We start from the raw sequence: 21,486 nt of genomic DNA on the forward strand, positions 1-21,486 counted from the left end.
TACCTACGATTGAGCTATATTGGGAACGTTTCCCAAAGTATTTGCTTTAACAATTGTACAGGGAAAGCCTTTTTTTAATACTTTTTTCCCTGGATCTGCCTCAGTTTGCAAGACTTTGTTGATGAATCATGGAACATTCCTCCTCACAAATTCCTTCCAGATTCTTGATATCCTCTGTCTGTACATTATTCAAGCACACAAAAATCTCAGTATTTCAACTGTTTATTTAATGCTGTCACTTTTGTTCATCTTTATCGACAGCAAATGTCTAACCCATCTGTACACATTGTGGGACACAGCATGTTGCATTCTTTCTCTTTCGACTGAGAACACAATTGTCAGGAACGAACTGGAACAAAATGTTTTGGTTTTCTTTTGGTTACCTGTCAGATGCTCCCACTGCTATGCTGCCTGCCAACCCTAAAGCCTACCAGTTCTCCCTTGTAAAAGTTCAGTGGATGTGTGTTTGGATGTACAGCACAGTTTACAGCGTGTGGTTAATTGGGGTTGCTATTCCATCTATGTCCACCAGGTGTCACTGTGGGTAGTAGTCTTGTTTTAGGTTGACTTGTTCCTCATGGGGGCAAAACTGACCTATAACAACACCAGGGCTGAATCCAACCTGAAAGGCATTTTATTAACAAACCCTGCTGAGTTCTCTTGGCTTTAAGGACTGAGAAACAAATGTTTCCTCCCGACAGCACACTTTCCTTTGCGTGACTTCAGCATTGATTGGGACAATGGATCATCATACATAGCCTAAAAAAATCTAAGAAAAAACCTTTCTTTGTGTCTTCCATGCAGGCCAGTGTAAGCCGACTCGTCACAGTGGGGGATCGGGTCACAGACCACAGGTGAGAATAGGAGCCTCACGTCATACTGTCTGTGGCTCCGGGTACCATCTCTGGCCCGAATATTTAGTAGTCAAAACGGACCGGGAATAGAGAGTGCTAAATGTGTGACGATATCTTCAGTGAGTTCTCAATAAAAATGTCTATGTAACCTGACCCTCCATCGTTCGCTTCAGCCAAGCCAGGTAAGCAGCGGGCAGTGGAGGGTATGAGAAGGATGTCTAGGCCCTGAAGCCCTGCAGCATGTCAGGTGAGGACGCACTGATAAAAACACTGAAGTATTCAAATGCCTTGTGCCCCCTTTTTCATATCTGAAGGAAGTGATTTCGCTAGCAAATGTTTTTGCACCGCGTTCATTTTAAAAATCAAAGGGTTATATCCGGGCTTGGTGTCAGGCTGGTGAGGTGGGCTCTGCTTGACGTGCACGTTCGATCGCATCTCTGTCCGTTTCTAAACACTTTTTGTTTGTCCTTTCTAGACCAAGGAGACAAATGCACCACCCCCCGCTGGAAACATGAGGCCATGCAAAATGGTAATAGTCCTCATTCACTTCTGTTCCATTGTGTCGTCCCGGGCTGAAATAGTGTTTCCCCACTAATCACCATGTTATGCGTCCTGTATGTGTCCTTTCGTGTTGATTTTTGGACAGAAAAAGGAATATGTTGTACAATGGAGTAAGGATGAGATCAGGGAAGTTTCACCATATCAAGTGATCGATACTTCCAGGCAGATAAGGTTCATGGGTGATCACCATAATGCTGTGATAATTAAATAGAAATGGAGAAATAATTATATTTATGATATAATGATAATTATTATGATTATAATTATTATTAAGTATAATTAATGAATCTGTTGGCTTATAGTGTATACTGACTTTTTAATATAATGTATCTTTTGATAATGCATTCTAGGCTGTGGTCTGTGTGTAGAAACTTTTTTTATATTTCAATTTGATCAAATGTAGTACTGTAGGGTAATGTTAACCGTGGTTAATTCAGCTTCTGAGCTGAGCCCTAACCTTCAGAAAGGTGTCTTTATTAAGAGAGGACTTGAAGTCTGGGAAGGCATGTTTTTCATCCAACAGTGCATCATACTGTAAAAGAATCAGCTCACGTTAAGGTAATTGAGTGGGTGTTGCCCACAATACATTGCATTTGAATGGAAAGGAAGTCAAAGCGTTGTCATTTTCCAACATACTGTAATCCCAAAAGCGTGGTTGAAAATCCACCTTGCAATGCCTGCATTGCCTGTATAGTCGCATATCTGCTCTAAATGTGTACTTGCAGCTTGTTTAAAAACAGCTGCAGTTTCTTTGCATATTTGCCACACCACATTACCTGCAACATCAATTAATACAGTATACAACATCAATTAATACAGTATACAACATCAAATTAATACAGTATACAGTATCACATTAATACAGTATACAACATTAATTAATACAGTATACAAACATCAATTAATACAGTATACAACATCAATTAATACAGTATACAACATCAAATGAAAACTGTATACAACATCAATTAATACAGTATGTTTTGTCCGTTGTGCGAATACCCTACATTCAGTGTCTTTTTCTTGGGCTGACATTCTGTTTCTAGCTTACCAGCCTTAATTATGTGTGGAAGAATTAATGAGAGCTAATGCACACACGCCTTTTCCTGGTGGCCCATAGCAACATATCGTAGCGACTACCTCAGTCCATTTCAAAATGACAGTTTTCTGAGCTGAGGTCAGAGCTTCACACTGCAGTGGTCTATGGCTTTTTACTGCTTTGAGTAATTCAGCAGACTTTTAATCTGATTTATTTAATGTTTGCTTGGCAGGAAATGCGATAAACGCAAAGTCTGTATTGGGTGTCATGCAAAATGTTCTATGATGGACAGATAGAATGACTCTTTTGGCTGGATACAGTCCACTGGTGGTATTTTGCATAAGTCTGGCTTATAGAGGCCCCAGCAATATTTGCTGTCAAGATTAATTGTGTTTGGTTTCCTAGAATCAAGGCATTGCCTAACTAACCCCACTTTCCCCTGCTGTAGAAAGCTAGTGTCCACCTTTGTCTGTTGACCTATTGAATTGGATATTATCTAATACGCCAACAAATGTATATTTCATACAAATTAGGTAAAAGGGACTGGCAGAACTACCGTTGACAAAGCCTCTGATTATAAATGAATTTGAGATCCAATCATGAAATAGTTTTCCCATGTCAGATCGTTGATCCTTTAATTTCCAGAAGAGCTGTTTGTGTGCCGTTTCCAGTCCGGCCATCCGGCCACCCATTTGGTCTCACCGAGATCTGAACTCAATAGTAATGTGCACCGTCTGTCACCCCTGGTGGGGTCTGGCTAGTGATAAGATGACACGAGGGACGGAGATGGCGTCATGCTTTTGTGTCCGTGTTTTATTCACGTGGAAGCATCCAGGCTGAATATGGAAACCAGATTTGGTTCCGTTTCTCTCTGTCAGGGCTTTGAACAGAAGAGCACACTCCCCTGGCACAGTATCGCAGATGGAGTGTTTTTTGGGCCGACGTTTGAGCCTCGCTGCCAGGTGACACGTGTGTGTTAGCGTTGCCTGGCAGGAGGTCGGTGTGTTTGGTGAGGCCGATGACAGTCGTGTCGTCCACGGTGCCACTGGTTTCAGGGTAACACACGGGTGCTTCTTTCTAGCTTCATCGCTGGCGGGTGTGTGTGGCTGGTCATTGGTGTACTTCTGTCTTCTATGGTATGAAAGCCTTTGGCCCTGAGGAGGCTGTGCCTGGTTGGTTGAATGGGTTCAGACACACACACACACACACATAAATGAATCCTCTTCTATTTTTAGGTTCTATTTTAAATAATTCAGTTTTCTCAGCAGGTTGGATGCAGGACACAGCATTCTGTCTGTTCTTTCTTTTTTTTAGCCTTCACTCTTTCTGGCAGTTTATCAGTAGGTGATCTGAAAGCCTCTCAGTCTCTGTCTTTCTTCCTTTCTTTCTTTCATTCTTTCTCCTGTCTCCATCACTTTTTCTCTCCATTTGTTTCTCCATCCTCTTGACACACACACACTACCCCTTGTTGTTTTTAGGCAAATGTCATGTGGTATCAGCCTCATTCATGCCACCAATGAATCTAAGTCAAGGACAATCAGCCATTTAGCCACTTCATAATTTGCATGAAGTGTGTATTGCTGTTGGATTTTTTTAAATCTAAATTTTACAATTTGGTCAGATGATCTTCCCGGCAGCATTCAAAACAGCGCAGCAGCACAATGGCCTAAATCACCGCCTTGCCACCTATATCATTGTAGAGTTTCCCTTGTCTCAATGCAGTCCAGTGAGTCCTTGTGGTAGGTTGGGCTCCTACAAGCTTAATTGTAGTTGTTAGGGAATATGCTTTCATCCAATGCCCAAGTATCTGATACGACTTCCTGGTTGAGTGAGCAGTCTGATAAGAAGCAGAATAGCATGATGAGATGTGCATCAGAGGACACATTTCACAATCTTCGGCACTCCCAAACCTGCTGGTGAGTTGTTGTAATGACCGTGATAGTGAATTGGATATGAAAGTGAAAGGGGAGAAAAATGGGGTAGATTTTATTTGTATATATTTATTTATAGTTTATTTCAACATTCATTCCATGCCAGTGGTCAAATGTCTCATGTTTTCTCCTTTCTTTTAAGCAGAGACTTTCTGACTTTCATAGCTGTCACCATGTTGTCAGCAAGCAGAGGCCCTAATAAATCTAAAAACTGTAGAAAGTCCGAGTCACAATTGATAAAGTCCAAGTCAACTCACAACAATGAGTCACAGTGTTTAACTACTAGCATGTGCTTGTTATGCACTATGGCCTGAGGTTCATCCAAAACCAAAATGATCAAGAAACCTCCCGGGACATCTCATTATAAGATTTCAATGCTTTATGTTGCTATGGAATCTAGGTTTTATATGCTTATCCATGAGAAGTTGTTAACTTTTGAACATGATCAGTTGACATTATGGTGCCACGTGGCCCACTTCTGAAAGTAAAGAAAATATAGTACAATTAGTTTTAAAAGAAAACAACAAGCAGCAACACCCAGAACACCCTTATAACTCAATGTTCGCGCCCCAGACATCCTGTGAGCTAATGTAGGCACTTGTACAGGGTGAACGCCGGACTGGTAATTGATCATTGGGCCTCTTCCTTTGCTTGCCTCGGCTCACCCCAGCCTTGTGAGGGGAAGGTTGTCTGGAGTCTGGTGTTATCCTGATGTCCTCCTTAGGTAACACGGTGTTGCATGGGGACATCTGGCACAGGATAACATGTCAAACCAGGCCCTAACCTGACAAGACTGAAGCCTAACATCTCAAAATTGTTCTTGGCCAGCTTTGAACCCTTCGAGACCTCAAGTGATCGATCAGACAGGGAATATATTAGGGGAAAGCCTACTTTGGCTTCCAGTGTCATTGGGTGCCGAGGAAAGAGGTTGTAGGCTCTCCCGATATTGTTGCTCCTGAGAACTAAGGTTGGACCGCGTGTCATTACTACCTAAAGTACATATATACTGTACATGTACTATTGGATCTGCTGGCCTTTCTATGACACCTCAAAAATACAACAGACATCTCCCCTGAAGTATTATACCAGAGTAAGGGGGATCACTTTACCTCTGTGGACCACTTTACAGATTTAGCCTGGCATTACCAATGCCCGTTTCTGGAGGAGCACCCAGACCTGCTCCAAATATGTTCTTGTGCTTTCGGTGAGTATTGAGTTGCTATTAGTTTTTTTTATTAATTTAGTGACCTATTAATAATTATGTATTGATGTTTTATTCAGTAGATCATTTTATAAATTGAATTGAGAGCTATGTAATGAACACAGTATATTTATAGTGTGTGCGTGGCATCTAAGATTGAATTGATGCCTTTGTCTGCAGCGTTTGGGAATGTGGCTGTTTTAATGAGTTTTATGATTACAAAGCACAAGGGCCTGTAGTGTAGATATGTCAGAAGAGTGGACGCAAAAGACTGTTTAGCAACAGTTATGCAACAGTTAAATGGTACAAGTTCACAATGTGAATTGCATGGTGGTGCAGTCAATTAACTAATTGATTCCTGGCAGATCTGTCCTGTGTAATTACGATTCCCACCCACTGCGGGAAACATTTATTTAGTCAAAGGTTTTTATCAATGTCATATAGTTTTATTCACCTTGGTAATTGATAGAATTTCTACAAGGCCAAGTACGCATTAAGGTTGGTCCATTTCAATTCAGGGTAAAACTATAATATTTGGCATGTATAACGTACACAGACTTCACGTAGCTCTATGTAGATTCAAACAATATTGTAGTAACCATTGACAAATAAAAATCCCACAGACAAAGGGAAAGAAAAGGAGGCAAAAAAATCTGCCTGAGCTGAGTATAATACACTTATCTACAACAGATTGCAGTGTCTCGACAGGAGTTCTAGTGTCTGAAATATGCTTGACAGTTTCTGTCCCGAGTCCTCAAAGAAACACGAATGAGATTAAGGGCCACAGAGGACTTCACCTCATCAAGAAGTTAAACTGGTATCAAGGGGCCTCTTTAGGAGCAGATTTACCTCAAAGGGCCTTGCTATTAACAGCTGGTATGTGTTGTTCGTTTTACGGTCTTAGCCAGAGTTGTCTGAACCCAACTCCGGCAGCGTGTCACTGGTCACGATAAGATGGGTGGTCACATGGATGCATATTTTCAGAGAGCTTTTCTGGATCCATTGTTTGCAGCCCAAATGCCCCCCTACTCACTTTACACGTTTCTGCTTTGGATGAGGCGCCACAATGAGCTCTGGTCAAAAGTGCACTGCAGAGGGAATTGGAGACGTTTGGGACAAATCCACTGTGATGAGCTCAGTCTTTTTCTCATTAACACACGTCTGTTCAGCATTGTCATTGATTAATTGATCGTTCTGAAGAACCTTATGTTTACCCGACGCGTGCTAATTATCAGATGGATTAAGGTTGATATTGTTTTAAAAATGAGGTGTACATCTATGTCATGATTAATCCAAACTTGTTTTAGGTTAGAATTTGAATGTGTTAATACTCTATTCAGTAGTTACTCTAAGATGAAACTTGGTCAGTTATTTTCAACAGGGTGAGTCAAAAATTGCCCAATCTGTTTTAATTTGTTGAAGTTCCATAAAAGTCCATAGTTATTCTTATTTTAATTGACTGGTTGAATCAGGTGTGTGATCTCTTAACCTGGGGTCCCTGTGGAGAAAACTGTGAACCACTAATGTACTGTAATCAGTTAATACCATATGCCCATGCTACACCTTATCTGGCTATTGTGAAACATTTATTGGGACTTTATATGATGATCATGTTTTAGCAAACATTTTATCTACCCATCTATATGTCAGACTGCACTGGCCCTAACAAAAATGTATGAACTACAGAAAGTGTTCATTAATGCCTTTGCATATAGATCAGTCACCTTCCAAAGAACACTTGAAGAACCGAGTTGTCTTTAGATTGTTGTCTGCATATGTTGTGAGGATTTTGTAGGGCAGGATCCTTGCTCTATAGTACGTTGATAAACTAATGTTAATCAATTTGAGATGGTTAGTCATGTAGTAAAATGCTGTTGTTCTTTGTGTTTGTGATTGTTAGTGAGGAATTCATTTCAAATGTACGTATTCTCTCTTTGAAAGGCCCAAAAATGTATTATTATCTTATTTTTTACTTATAGACCACTAGCTATTTTTTGGTCTCTAAACTTACTGTTATGTCAGAAGTGTTAAACATAAAATATTCAAAAATAATGACTTATTATGCTAGGCTCTCATTGTTTGGGTTATCATGTTTGAGTATACGAGTTCTACATAAGCACGTAAAAATGAATAGAATTGCTGGAAATTAGCTTAATACTTCAACATTTGCAAAATTTGGTTTTTAAATGTTCTTGTCTAGGGCACAGAAAGAATTCAGACCATTTCCATTCCCACCATTTAAGCCTCCTGATTTCCTTGTTGTTACAAATCATTTTATAGTTACAGATGTCTATAGTCAATCTCCTCAAATTAGTAACAAGATAATACTTAAATACTAAAACCTACATTCACTAAATTAAAAGATTGTATTATTTCAATTTCTAAACGTTTGTTAGCCTGTGTATTTTGTGGTCTAATATATTCCAATGCAGCATGGTTTCAAATCCAGCCCACCACACTTTCTGCAATAACTGAGACTCTTCTCTTTCGTTTTCTGGTTAGTTCATCTTTATTTATTAAAAAATGAGAAATGTCTCAACTACAACAGAAGAGATATGTCGTTTGATGTGTCGTGAAGCGAAAAACATGTATTGGTGGTAATCTCACCAGAGTTGGCCTTTAGGTTTTCTGTCCCTGTCATGTGGAACAATCTCTAAAACACCTCCAAATCTGAGCGGCTAGTTCCTGTAGGGCTTTTCGGACAGAAGGTTGCCAATGTTTTTATTCATTGATGTTTTTGTTTTTTATGTTTGCATTGTGGGTTGTGTGATTATATTTTTCTATGAATCAATTAGTTTGATTTGGCTTTTTAATAAACAATATATAATACAACAGTTGCTTGGTCTTTTTGCATCTCCCGGAGTCACCTGGAAAGCCACATTACTCTCATTTAGACTTTGCTGGTCAAATCAGCAAAATAATAAAAAGAAACATATTGAGGTGACCTATACATTGCTTAGCATCTGTTTGCCTTTGCAACCATATCCCTGGTAGAAAATAACCATACGTTTGATCAAGCGTATATCTGTACTTAGTTCATCTTTGATTTTCCAATTAGAAAATATAGGTACCAGCATCCCCTCAGCCAGGAGGCTTATCCTCTGAACCATAATCAATATGGCCAAACGTCTGAAGATAAGATAAGCATGTATAAGTTGGTTTGGCCTTTGGCGGTTCTAGTTGAAAATCTACCTGATCAATCAACTTGTGTCAGACAGTTTTAATTAATTATGTCCTTACATTTTAATTAAAATGCCAAGTAACTCGAATGGATCTGTTTCCTCAGATTTTGGAAGGGATCAAAATAATAACTAAATCTTGTTCTGCCATTGATTGTATCTGCTCTAAATAACTTTAATATTAGTATGTTAATTACACTTGCTCGATTGTAAATAGTAATTTGTTTAACATGGGGTATGCAGGTGGCTCTAATTCGTTAAAGGAGCTTCTAATGTTTCACTGACTTAGTAAGCGAGATGTTTTAGCTGGAGTTGTCAATCGTGGATTGCAGTGAATTGGTCTTCATTTTCTGAAAGTAATGGTAAATTCATTAATCCTTGTAATTGATCGATTATATTTTCATTTCAGTCTGAAGTGACTACATTTCACAACTTCTCTACTTTCAGTAAAGGTTTGCTGAAGTGAGTTTTTTTTTTATTGGTGTCGGTGTATGTTTGTTCAACAAAGACTGATGTTATGGTTTTTGCCTGAAATACATCAGTAAACCTGATTATTCAGAGATTTAAACTGTGACGCTAATTATATGGTTGATGATCTAATTGTCAAATTGAATCAGGTGTTGAAAAACCAAATAAGACTTCTGCTGACACTACTTCTGTAGCTGCTACTGCTTTATCTTATGCCAGAAGAATTGTGGATGACATTTTGTTTTTTTAACTTCTGCCAGTGGTACTTTGCCAAATGTATATGACAAGATGGTGCTGCTTGGTAAGATACATCATGAAGGGCATTAATCTGCCTAAACATCACAGTCCTATAGGAGTCTGTCTGTTCCACTTCCAGGATTTAAGGTGTAAGATTAGGAACCCAGCGTCGTCTAAAGCTCCTGCTCCATTCGGTTGTGAGGATGTTGTGTGGGCGGGGCTGGGCGAGGATGGGCGGGGCAGGCGCTGGGTGCTATAGTTCTGGTCAGAGGACTCGGTATATAACATCTATTCTACCAACATAGCGCCTACCAGCTCCGCACGTATTAGTTACCACGTCTGTATCAATCGCTTCATTATTCATGTCGAGTAGCTGAATAGAACGCTACATTTATTACGCTAACACGGAATAGATGTGATATTGGTTCTCGTTTCCAACATTTTAGTTCTATTTTTTAAAAGTTGTGTTGCTGCCAATTTTCATAACTACGTAGTTTTTTTTTTTTTGGTTTTTTTTCGTCGCCCATTTGTATGTGCCTGCGTGCCTCTGGTGCAGTGGTCCGCCGTCATGAACTACTGCATGCCTGACATGTATGACATGCCTCACAGCATGGGCAGCGGCTACCCGATGCAGGGCGGCGGGGAGTACTGCATGTATGGAGGTGATGGGCACGGGGGTTACGGACACTGTGAGCCCCAGCCTGTGCACCCCATCCACCCTCCCTGCATGGAGCAGGCCTGGCCCCCCAGCCAGCCCTACTCCTGTCCCTACCCGGGACCCAACCCCGTGTTCAAAAGTGAATACTGCAACATGGAAGTGCCTCTCAGCCATTACCACCATCAGCCCGACTACTATGCTGAGGGGAAGGCTGACTTTTCCCACATGCAGTGGATGCAAGGGGTGAACAAGAAAGGTAGGGAGCTGGGGGCACGGGGGCTGGGGGCACGGGAGCTGGGGGCACGAGAGCTGGGGGCACGAGAGTGGTGCGATGCAGGGACTAGCCCGGGGGCGCCAGCCTAATGGCTTGGTTCTGCATCTGTAGAGACGTGCCACGGGCACCATGTACTTCCTGATGATTAACTACATCTGACCTCAGTGTGTCACTGTATTTATCTGTATTCTCTAGACTTGAACTGTTGCAAACTCCTATGTATAATAGTATTGGCTTAATACACTTTAGAAGAAGGAATACTGATCATTTATTGCCATGAACACCTAAAAGTGGAGGTATGTAAGTTTATCAAGTTTGTAGTTATGTATCCTAAAATACATATTCCCATCACGAAATTTGACGAAAAGGGAAAATCAGCTCATCAGAATTAGGCCATGGACTTTTAACAATTCGCTGATCGAGTTATGATTTCACTGTGAGCGTGCCTTTGCATTCTAAAAAGCGCCGTCATAATGGTCCTGTAGTGAAATGCTGTCATAATGGTCCTGTAGTGAAATGCTGTCATAATGGTCCTGTAGTGAAATGCTGTCATAATGGTCCTGTAGTAAATTAACGGGCGGATAAGAATTCTCTCGACGAGCTGATCTTCTTCCAACAAGCTTTAGTTTGGACTAATTACTGTAAATCCATGTTGACTTAAAGGTGCCATACCGTGACAGAGCTGGTCCAGAGCCAGAGGACTTGTTGCATTGTGTGTGTGTGTGTGTGTGTGTATGGAGTATCTGGGTATTGATTGCTGGTGTGGGAAGCAGACCTACAGACAGGATAACAGAAGGCTGCAGCTTGCTGGATCATGGCTTGGCCCTGACTCCCCTTGACTCGTATTGATCATGTATTGACCTCTGTCCCCCCCCCCACCTACCCACACACCACCACTCAACTTACCCTCACCCCCACCCACCCATCCACCCATGCCTGTGTCTCACGGCCCCTTTTTATTGCCACTCTGCTTCGCTCTTACTGGGCCGTTGTTAAATGTTACTTCTGCTTGTTAACTGCTTCGTTAAACACTTTGGGGCCTTTTGAAGGACTGTGTGCTGAAATTAATGTCAAGCTGAAACATATATTAGACAAATATTTTTCCTAGTGGTGTATTAGTGGTGTATTTTTCATCAGACATCAGTGAAATTAAACATAATTTTCCTATAGGAAAGTGTGTTATGAAATAATGCAGGCCTTTCTGGTGTACATAATTGGTTGTTTCTCAATACTGTTTGTATCCAATATAAGTCAAAATGGGTCCCTATTAAAATATCATCACCAGCATATATGGTTTGTTCACATTTGATGCCTTTCTTTCTTTAGGGTACATTCCCAGCTACCTGGACAAGGACGAGTTATGTGTAGTATGTGGGGACAAGGCTACAGGCTATCACTATCGCTGTATCACCTGTGAAGGTTGCAAGGTAAAATCCAAACACCTAGTATACGTCATTATAATATAGGTCATTTAAATTGTACCACACTCACATAGCAATCAATACAAATTCAAGCACATGTACTCAGATGTTGAAGATTTTAGGTTGGTTCTTAATAAGAGAATGGTATGTTATGGGTGACCTCTTGTATTCAGTTTGTTTTGGCTGTGGGTCTTCCTGCCTAACACCTTGTTCAACATGGTGTAGCTTGTCTCTGAACGGAGAGTTGTCCAGGGTGACAGCCAAGTCAGTACAGAGTTGTATCACTGAAATGTAACACAGAAATACTGTACCGTACCAATAGTTAACTTTGTGACATGGTTTCCCCACACTCCCCACAAGCTTACTGAGAGTTTCTCTGTCTGAGGTGAGGTTAATAAGTGGAAACACTTGGTGGTTAAATAAGCATATTTTTCCTCGTTCCCTCCCCACCATGTTTTCCTTCATGCCATGAAATGATGCACTGTAAAAAATTGGCATAATTTAACTGTATGCTACAATATTGGCTAAATTATTTTCTGTGCCAACTGTCAGTGGAGGTATTGCGCCAGTTTAAATGGTTCAGTTTTTAAAGGTTGAGCATGTCTTCAACCAATCAGTCCTGCAATCTTTGTTAAAGGATGTAAAAAAAAAAAAAGAGCTGCATTCTTAAGGAGTTGGCATTTCACATCAACTTAATAGCAGTTAGTTACCACATCATCAAGTCATGGATAAACGGCTGTAAGTTACAGTGAATTTTGCAATAAATACATGCCACAAGCTTTTCACCATTTGAAAAATAAATATGAACTACCATTAAGTTACTGGGAAATGCATGGTAAACCCTTAAGAATAGTGCAATAATCATTGTAGCACAGAATAATTTTACAGTGAGAATAACGCTCTGGTTAAGAACCATGCAAAGTGTTTTACAATATATTGTTAACAATATAAAAAGGTTTCCCATAAAGGTTTCAACATAAAAAGGTTCCCAGTGATAAAAGATGATCAATACTTTGTGGGTACTAACTTTTAGGAATAAGTAGAAATTCAGTTAATGTTAATGGATATCATTAAATTCAATGAAATATCCCATAACAATGGCCCATGAATGAATAAGATATAATAATTTTCTCCAACATTGCCTTTTGAGCATTTTGTTATGTCTTATTACCCAAAGGGTTTCTTCCGGCGTACAATCCAGAAAAACCTAAATCCGACATATGCGTGTAAGTACGGGGCGAAGTGCATCATCGACAAGGTAACCAGGAATCAGTGCCAGGAATGTCGCTTCAAGAAGTGCATCGCTGTCGGCATGGCAACAGACCGTAAGTAGTATATATATATATTTTTAATTCAATTTTTGTGTTTGTAATTCATTGAGATTCACTACTCCCAATACTAGACCAGACAAACAAAAAACTGAAAAAAACATTTAAATGGTTTGAGTTCAGCTTGTTCTTTTGTTAGACATTTTTTATTATTTATTGCCAGATTTTTATGAATAATATGAATAATAATATCAGTCCAAATATAATTTGGAGAGTATATTTGGACTTATATACAGCTCCGGAAAAAATTATGAGGCCACTGCACCTTTTTCTTTCCTTTCCAAAAAGTCGAAAAGAAAGGGTTTGAGTGAGGAACAGAAGGGTTAAAACTAAGAGACCACTGCAAATTGAACACTTCAGTTCCTCATTAAAAACTTTCCATTTGTATTTTTTGGAAAGGAAAGAAAATGTTGCAGTGGTCTCTTAATATTTTCGGGAGCTGTATATATTCTATTTATTGTTCATTGACCATATTTAAAATCGTCGTCTGTCACTTGTTTCTGACAAAGCCCCTATCTTTGCTCCTCATCCCCTTTTTTTAACCCTCTTTTACTTCCCTACCCACCCCTACTACTTTGCCCTTCCCCCTGATTCCTAACCCCCTGCCCTGAACCCCCCCCCCCCCAAACCCCCCCACGTAGTGGTGCTGGATGACAGCAAGCGGCTGGCCAAGCGGAAGTTGATTGAGGAGAATCGTGAGCGGCGGCGGAAGGAGGAGCTCCAGAAGACGGTGTGGGATCGTCCCGAACCGACCCAGGAGCAGTGGGACCTGATCCGCATGGTCACCGAGGCCCACATGGCCACCAACGCCCAGGGCAACCACTGGAAACAGAAACGTAAATTCTTGGTGAGACGTCTCCTCCGTGGCTGACCCCGTCAAACCAGCCATGTCTGTTTTGTGAAACATTCCCTGTTCCCACACACCCTCTTCCACTCTTGTCCCCGCCCCTACCTCTCAACCCACCAACTGTTCCCAACATTAATATGTCCATGTTTTTTGTATCTCCTTGTAGAATGGGGAGAATTAGCTGGACGCTGGAGAAAGTGTGTCACTCAACGCAGCAGAAACTAACTTAAAATGGAACAATCGATTCCTGTTTTTCTTTCCTTTTCTCCTTTAAAGCCATGTCCTTTAATAATCAAAGCGAATACTAAAGCTTCTCTCTCTTGCTCCCTCCCCTTCTCTCTGTAGAATAGTACTTGTTTTATAATTTCCCTCCTCACATTTTAACCAATTTATTTTCTTTTCCTAAAAGTCTAATCATTCTCTACAGATTGAAGTCTGTTCAGACTCACTGACTCTATCCAGAATGTTTCCATGTAGAGACGACCAAAGGCCCTAGCCACAGACTGTTGATTAGGCCACATATGTAGGAATATATGTGTGTTGTCCTTGTCCATCTGGTCATGCTGCCGACCTGGACTAAGTTTAAATAGACTCTGGGCCAACATGCATTTATTAATTATTACAATTTGTACTCTTAATATATTCACCTGGCACAGCCAGACGAGGACTGGTCACCCCTCTGAGCCTGGGTCCTCTCCAGGTTTCTTCCAAAATTTCAGCCTTCTTAGGGAGTTTTTCCTAGCCACTGAAATAGACTGAAATAGTGCACCAGAGTAGTGAGGAACTTCCGCTTTTGTCTAGAAGTCGGTATTGCAGTTTCCGGTTTACTTACTAATACTCATCCGCATTAGTAAACACCTAAACTCACAACAAGATGAGTGATGCTGTTGTACGGAAATATAGTGAAATATAATGTACGTGACTCATTTAAGTTTCAAGGTACAAGTGGGGCATCATTTTAATCAGGAGAATGTCCTCTTTTTAATAAAATATGGCTTGCGCCATTCAATGACTTCAAACGCTAGACTATGCCAGTTGTTATTTTTCAGTTTCGTTGTGAAATGAGGTTACTGTAGTAAAATAAAAGAGGAGACCTGTTTTGGTGCTTTTTTGAGGCTATGGAATTTTAAGCTTCATTCAGGTTGAAGAGGCTGAACGAAGGTTCGTTTCAATTCACTTGCTATGGGGACGCGCTGGCGTTCCAGCTCAGCCAGCATTCTTTTGCCGTTTTTGAGGCTAGGGTGAATTTTTATGCATTCTATTGTCCTGCCTAATACTACACTAAAAAGGAACTAGTCGCTAACTAGCTTAGCCGATAGCCGGCCGGCACACCACAGTAAACTACTTACCCTCGTAGTTGTGCAGATAACTCGATACGTAGAGTTTGAATCCCTTGTTCCGCTTGCTTGTTGGAGCAGGGGACCAGGCATCAACAATTCGATGGACATCACTAATGGTTATTTTAGGCAGGTCTTGGAGACATCTACTAAAAACTGAAATTTTGGGCGACGCGGGTGATCGCCTTAAGTAAACCGGAAAATGATATGCCGACATCTGGCTAAAGCGGAAGTTCGTCCATACGCTGGTGCACCGAGCCTATTCAACACTACTGTTGTTTGCTCCTTGGGGTTTAAGGCCGGGTGTTTTGTAAGAGCACTTTGTGACAACTGCTGATGTAAAGAGGGCTTTATAAATACATTTGATTGATTGATTGAATATGAAATTGCATTCAAATATTTAATTGATTATTTTGTGTTAGTGAAAGAGTTAGTATAAAACAAATGCTACAGTCTGAGCCTAAATCTTGTCATGGAAACGACACTTTGCATTTTGTGTACTACTCGCCTCTGCCCTTACTTCTGTCTGTCACTGTCCTCAGTTTAAACTTGTTTTGTTTTTTAGTTGGCTTGACACGGGTTCTTCATTGAAAAGTTCTTCACAATCTCTGTTGATTGTCCAACAGGTCGAGGAAGCAATGCTACTTAATGAAATAACATGTAATTTATTCTATACTTCTGACCAGAGTGCAGTGGGGGTGAAGGATACCAAGGTAAGAACCAGTAGAGAAAATATAACAGTTTATATACCATCAAAACACTTCTCAAAGCACACCTGATTTAGCTAATATATTGGTGTTAAAATTAGTGTTAAATTGCAGTGCTGCGTATGAGTCATTCTACAGAAGTGGTTCTAAATCGAGGCTGAAAAGAAGATTACGCTGTCACCAACCAGTGTTATACTGTAAAATCAGTATCACTTAGTGATAATACACAATCATGCACAATAACCGTCAATAATTTAGAGGAAGTAGCTAACAGAATTTGTAGAAAGGCTTTTGATTACTTCATACTAGATTACTAGTTAGCTAGATACCAAAATGTTGACACATTTAATTTATCCTAACTATGGTTTATCAATGAGAACCCCATACTTCTGGCAATACTAGCTAGATTCAAAGTTATGTACAGTACTTTGATTGCTAGTTAAAAAGTTAGTGTCATTGCTAGTATAACATGCTAGCTAGGTAACCACATAAAACAGAGACAGTTTGGATAGGATGTAATTAACATTCCACTCACTGGATCAGCATTTTTCCATTCAATAATTAAACAGTTGAAGATGTTTTAGTAAAATAATATATATATATAATATACAGTGGGGAGAACTACAATGATTTTGTACTATATGTATTTAATAATATGTTAGTTATTGCCTCAGAATGAATTAGAATATAGCACAATATAAATGAATGTGTTAGGTTTGGTAATTTAACAAATGTTTTAAATAGTTTTGAATCACTTCTGAAGCTTTAAGTGCTATGTTTGTCATTCATTGTCCACCAGCTGTGGCAGTTTAAATAGGTACAGTGGAGAAGGACTTTTAAAAGGATATTATTATGATTGTTTTATTATTTGATCAATATGCCTATTGATTTAAAAAGTTACAGAAGCTGGGGGTGCTGTACACTGGGCTTTTTCCTCCGCCACTTAACTAAATCTGGGCTCTTTGCTTATGCACTACCTCTACTCTATTGCTCTCATGTCACTTCTTCTGGTCAGAAGAGAAATAGTTGGTATAATAATAATAATATTAGCCATATTTATATGAATAATAAAAAGAATCAAGACATGATCATTATAACAGTACCATATCAGTGGATAACCCCAGTCAAAGACTGCCAACTAAAGATGAGGAACTGGATGGCTTGCACTTTCTTGATTATCCCCTCTTTCTAAGTTTTCCTCCTCATTTCCACCTTTCTCCTTCTGAATAATGGTCACAGTGGAAATACCATGCACTTTTTTGTCTTATACTTTTAAACTCTTTGACCTGTCTCACCCTTAACTGAAGGAGAAAAAGGCGAATCGTTGTGTGTGTGCGTGTGTGGTCTAACTGCGTCTGAATTGATACCTTACTCCGTTTTGACCAATGCCCTAGTTTTCAAAAGTAATGCATTAAATAGCGAAAAGGATGGAACCTATTTCAAACTGTACTCTTTTATAGTATGAGTAGATAGAACCTACATGCACTGAGCCCTGTCCCCCTCCCTGTTCTTGTTTCAGCCTGAGGACATTGGTCAAGCACCCGTCGTAAATGCACCTGATGGAAGCAAAGTGGATATAGAAGCCTTCAGTCAGTTTACTAAAATTATCACCCCGGCCATTACCAGAGTGGTGGACTTTGCCAAAAAGCTGCCTATGTTCTGTGAGGTATGTGAGCAAGATCATTTTTTTATTATTTTGAGAGGAAGTGATTATTATCAGTATTTTAATTGAAGCAATATAAGACATAAAATAAAAAATAAACGTTTTAAAAACTACTGCTTCATTCAACACAATCCATTCATATAATACATAAGGACTAAAACCAAAACCATGCAAGAAAGAATAAAAGTCTAAAGTGGTAATAACAAAGACCCAACCCCAGTACACAATAAACCTCTCTCCCCATAATGCAAGTTGGTTGTGTGATTCATTTAAACAAAATCAAATTTTTTATTAATATAACTAACTGAATTTACATTTACATGGGGCTGTACAGAATTGATTCTAACGTAATTGAGTTCTACTGATCACATCAAACATATTTTGTGTGGAAAGAAATCGCTCAAAAAAATCCATAGCAATGTTTGCTCTCTGTTTTGATCTTTCTCCTTCCAGCTGCCTTGTGAAGACCAGATTATCCTACTGAAAGGTTGCTGCATGGAGATCATGTCCTTAAGAGCAGCCGTTCGTTATGACCCCGAGAGCGAGACGTTGACCCTTAACGGGGAGATGGCCGTGACTCGCGGCCAGCTGAAAAATGGAGGTCTGGGTGTGGTGTCGGACGCCATCTTTGATTTGGGCGTGTCGCTGTCATCGTTCCACCTGGATGACTCTGAGGTCGCTCTGCTACAGGCCGTCATCCTCCTGTCTTCTGGTGAGAGTTTGCGAGCACACACTACCAGACATCCAGCCCCTTGTTTTCTACCAGACATCCAGCCCCTTGTTTTCTACCAGACCTCCAGCCCCTTGTTTTCTACCAGACATCCAGCCCCTTGTTTTCTACCAGACATCCAGCCCCTTGTTTTCTACCAGACATCCAGCCCCTTGTTTTCTACCAGACATCCAGCCCCTTGTTTTCTACCAGACATCCAGCCCCTTGTTTTCTACCAGACATCCAGCCCCTTGTTTTCTCTTAACGCAGGCTAATGGCTTATATCACCACTGTCACAAATACACCTTCTAAAAGCATGTCAAAGGGCAAGGGTGCCAAAACCATTGAAATGGAAGGGCCTCAGTAGTTTTATCCACAGCTCAAAGTATTGCTGTTTTTTTTCTTTTCTTTTTTTAATTACAATAAAAAATGTAAAGTATGTGTAAAAATATTAAAATGAGTGTCCTTTAAATTAGAAATCTATATTGGTATTATTCATTTTAGGTTGGCCATGACATTTCAGTCTTGAACTATTTGGCAAGGAAACAAGTAGGTTACATCAGAAGTGGATTAGGAAGGACACTGGAAATGCATTGGTGGTGAGACGGGTGGAAGGCCCCTGAGTTCAAACAGATAAAGAACTGTTACACCATCAGACACTTAGTCATGTGTGTACTCAAATCTACAAACATGACTTACATTAAATATGATTAAAGTTGGATCACAAATTCATAAACACATTCGTCTGCACTGTTCTTTACAGTAAATGTGAATATCCTGTATCCACTCATTATATATAAAGATGTAAAGCTCAAAGCCCGTGGTTCCTATGACACCACCAAACAAACACTGCAGTCAGGCCCCGGCAGTGAAACAGTCCTTGAGCAATGAAACAGTTGGTAAAGCCAGTAAGTCATTGCCTGCAGTCCGATTTTCATGTTTGATTAACCACAGTCAGTCAAACATCCATACTGCAATTAATAAGTCAGTAATGCCGTGTTGAGTGTATAAAACAGTCAGTAAAGCCAACAGTCAGTAAGTTGGTGTGTGCCGGCCTTTTTTTCATGTGTGATTAAGCACAGTAAGTCACATGTCAATAGTGCTGTTAACTTCCACCAGAGGTCTGTTTAAATCCATTTACGCCCTTCTTTCACATAGTGATTATCAGGGATTACAGAGCCCAACCTAGGAAAGGAAACCATCTGATGATGAGACTACAATAGCTGTCAGAGGGATTGACGTTCAAAATCAATATCTTTGTGCTGGGGCCACACATCTCCCTCCATCCTGCCCTCTGCCTCTAAGATGATGCTGCTCTGTTCTGTGAAGCAATCGATCTATTATATCTTTGTGCACAGATTGTCCACATTGACTTTTACAGTTGTGAAATCAATGGCAAATGTGAGTCAATCTGCTATTATTGCTAGTAATTCTGTTGCGTTCTCACAACGTAAGACTTTTATTAATCGGACGTTCTGTAAATCTTTTAGCACACACAACCCCTGGAGTGGGCAAAACAAGCTAGCAACAGATTGCAGAACTTCTGATTTATAAAGTGTTGAGATTTCTAAGTACGAGTCTCCAATTTCCTTTGAAATCATGTTTATATTTGAGGACTGTATTGGCACAGCGTTTTCTCTCGACGTGACAGTACAAGCGTAAAGCCCAGTATGAAACTCATCTGAACTCGTCCTTTTGTCCCTCCCTCTCCAGATCGTCCCGGGTTGACCAGTGTCGAGCGCATCGAGCGTTGTCAGGAGGAGTTCCTTCTGGCATTTGAACATTACATCAACTACCGCAAACACAAGGTGGCGCAATTCTGGCCCAAGCTGCTGATGAAAGTGACAGACCTGCGTATGATTGGGGCGTGCCACGCCTCTCGCTTCCTGCATATGAAGGTGGAGTGCCCCAACGAACTCTTCCCCCCACTCTTCCTGGAGGTCTTTGAAGACTGACAGACGGACAAAAGGACGGACTGACACACACACCCTGCGGAGGTGTGCTTGTGTGCGTGCGTGGGCGTCTGGCGGGGCTACCACAGTTGGCCTCAGTACAGTTCTAGACGTCTTGGGACACATTAAAACTCTTGTTAGCACTACTGAGTCTTCATTCCATAGCTTAGCTTTTGAGTTGCCCAGCTTCTCGGCCTAGTTCCTATGGATAGAACCTTCCCTTATGATGCGGGTACATGGGAATAGCATTTCTCAGTTACTTCTTTCTAGTTTTTTTTGTGTTAATTGTACAGTCAGTCAGAGCACTCACTCAGTCAGTCGTATGAACCGTGCAATGTGTAGTGTTTCATTCTAGTTCCTTTTCATTTTAAGAGCTGAGTCTACCAACCCTAAGAAGGACAGTGCTGTAGAAGATGGTGACGGACAGCAGAAGCCAGTTAAACTGTATTAGTCCCCTTCTTTTTGGGATTCTTGTGCTACAAAAATTCCCTGGTCAGGGGAGTTGTGGTAACTTCCACAGAGCATCCCTCTGGTGATGGTCTTCTGTAAGAGCTACTGTTGGTTTCTATACCTGCTCAGTGCTGCCCTTTACTGAAGACTTCAAATACACTCTCACTCATATTCACATCATTCACAGGATATAAATACAAATATTCGAGGAGACATTTTCAAGTTATTGTTTTGTGATGGTTTGGGTGGACCGGCGTCTGTTCTAATGTTCTAATTCTATTCCTCTGGTTGACACCACACGTTTCTACCTGTCAGTGACATTACCATACAATAGCGAGCCGCAGAACTAAAATACTTGGGGCTCTATTAAAAAATAAAAACATAATACAATGATAAATCTTAGGGCTGGCGATAGAGCTAAAGGTTCAGGGTATATTTTTACTGCCAGGAATATGGGCACCCATATCTGGTATTCAAGCAAAACATCTTGGGAATGGATAAACAAGTGTCAAGGCTTGACACGCTAATCAGAACGATCTCTTTGGCTAAATATGTGTATTTATGGAATTTTACACTACCGTTCAAAGGTTTGGGGTCACTTAGAAATGTCCTTGTTTTCCATGAAAACATACATGAAATTAATTTGAATAGAAAATGTATCAAAAATGAA

The 21,486-nt window shown here is 40.4% G+C and overlaps 1 protein-coding gene across 9 annotated transcripts in view; it reads left to right on the forward strand.

The window, feature by feature from the left end:
* Positions 1 to 20,894, forward strand: part of thrb (thyroid hormone receptor beta) — a 92,680-nt gene extending 71,786 nt beyond the window's left edge. For 4 of the 9 annotated variants that reach the window (XM_010873459.5, XM_010873458.5, XM_020050249.3 and 1 more), the window contains 10 exons: positions 805 to 854; positions 1,028 to 1,101; positions 1,330 to 1,383; positions 11,729 to 11,829; positions 13,001 to 13,148; positions 13,793 to 13,998; positions 15,962 to 16,048; positions 17,562 to 17,708; positions 18,159 to 18,417; positions 20,128 to 20,894. In XM_010873459.5, coding sequence (XP_010871761.1) covers positions 1,095 to 1,101; positions 1,330 to 1,383; positions 11,729 to 11,829; positions 13,001 to 13,148; positions 13,793 to 13,998; positions 15,962 to 16,048; positions 17,562 to 17,708; positions 18,159 to 18,417; positions 20,128 to 20,369 — 1,251 coding nt within the window. In that variant the 5' untranslated portion in view covers positions 805 to 854; positions 1,028 to 1,094 and the 3' untranslated portion in view covers positions 20,370 to 20,894. Of the gene's footprint in view, positions 1 to 804; positions 855 to 1,027; positions 1,102 to 1,329; positions 1,384 to 9,756; positions 10,385 to 11,728; positions 11,830 to 13,000; positions 13,149 to 13,792; positions 13,999 to 15,961; positions 16,049 to 17,561; positions 17,709 to 18,158; positions 18,418 to 20,127 lie in introns of those variants that run through there. The other 5 variants (XM_020050250.3, XM_020050251.3, XM_020050247.3 and 2 more) reach the window with 5 other exon arrangements.
* Positions 20,895 to 21,486: the final 592 nt, after the last annotated feature.

This window comes from Esox lucius, chromosome 10 (genome assembly GCF_011004845.1).
Source record: "Esox lucius isolate fEsoLuc1 chromosome 10, fEsoLuc1.pri, whole genome shotgun sequence".
Taxonomy (NCBI): domain Eukaryota; kingdom Metazoa; phylum Chordata; class Actinopteri; order Esociformes; family Esocidae; genus Esox; species Esox lucius.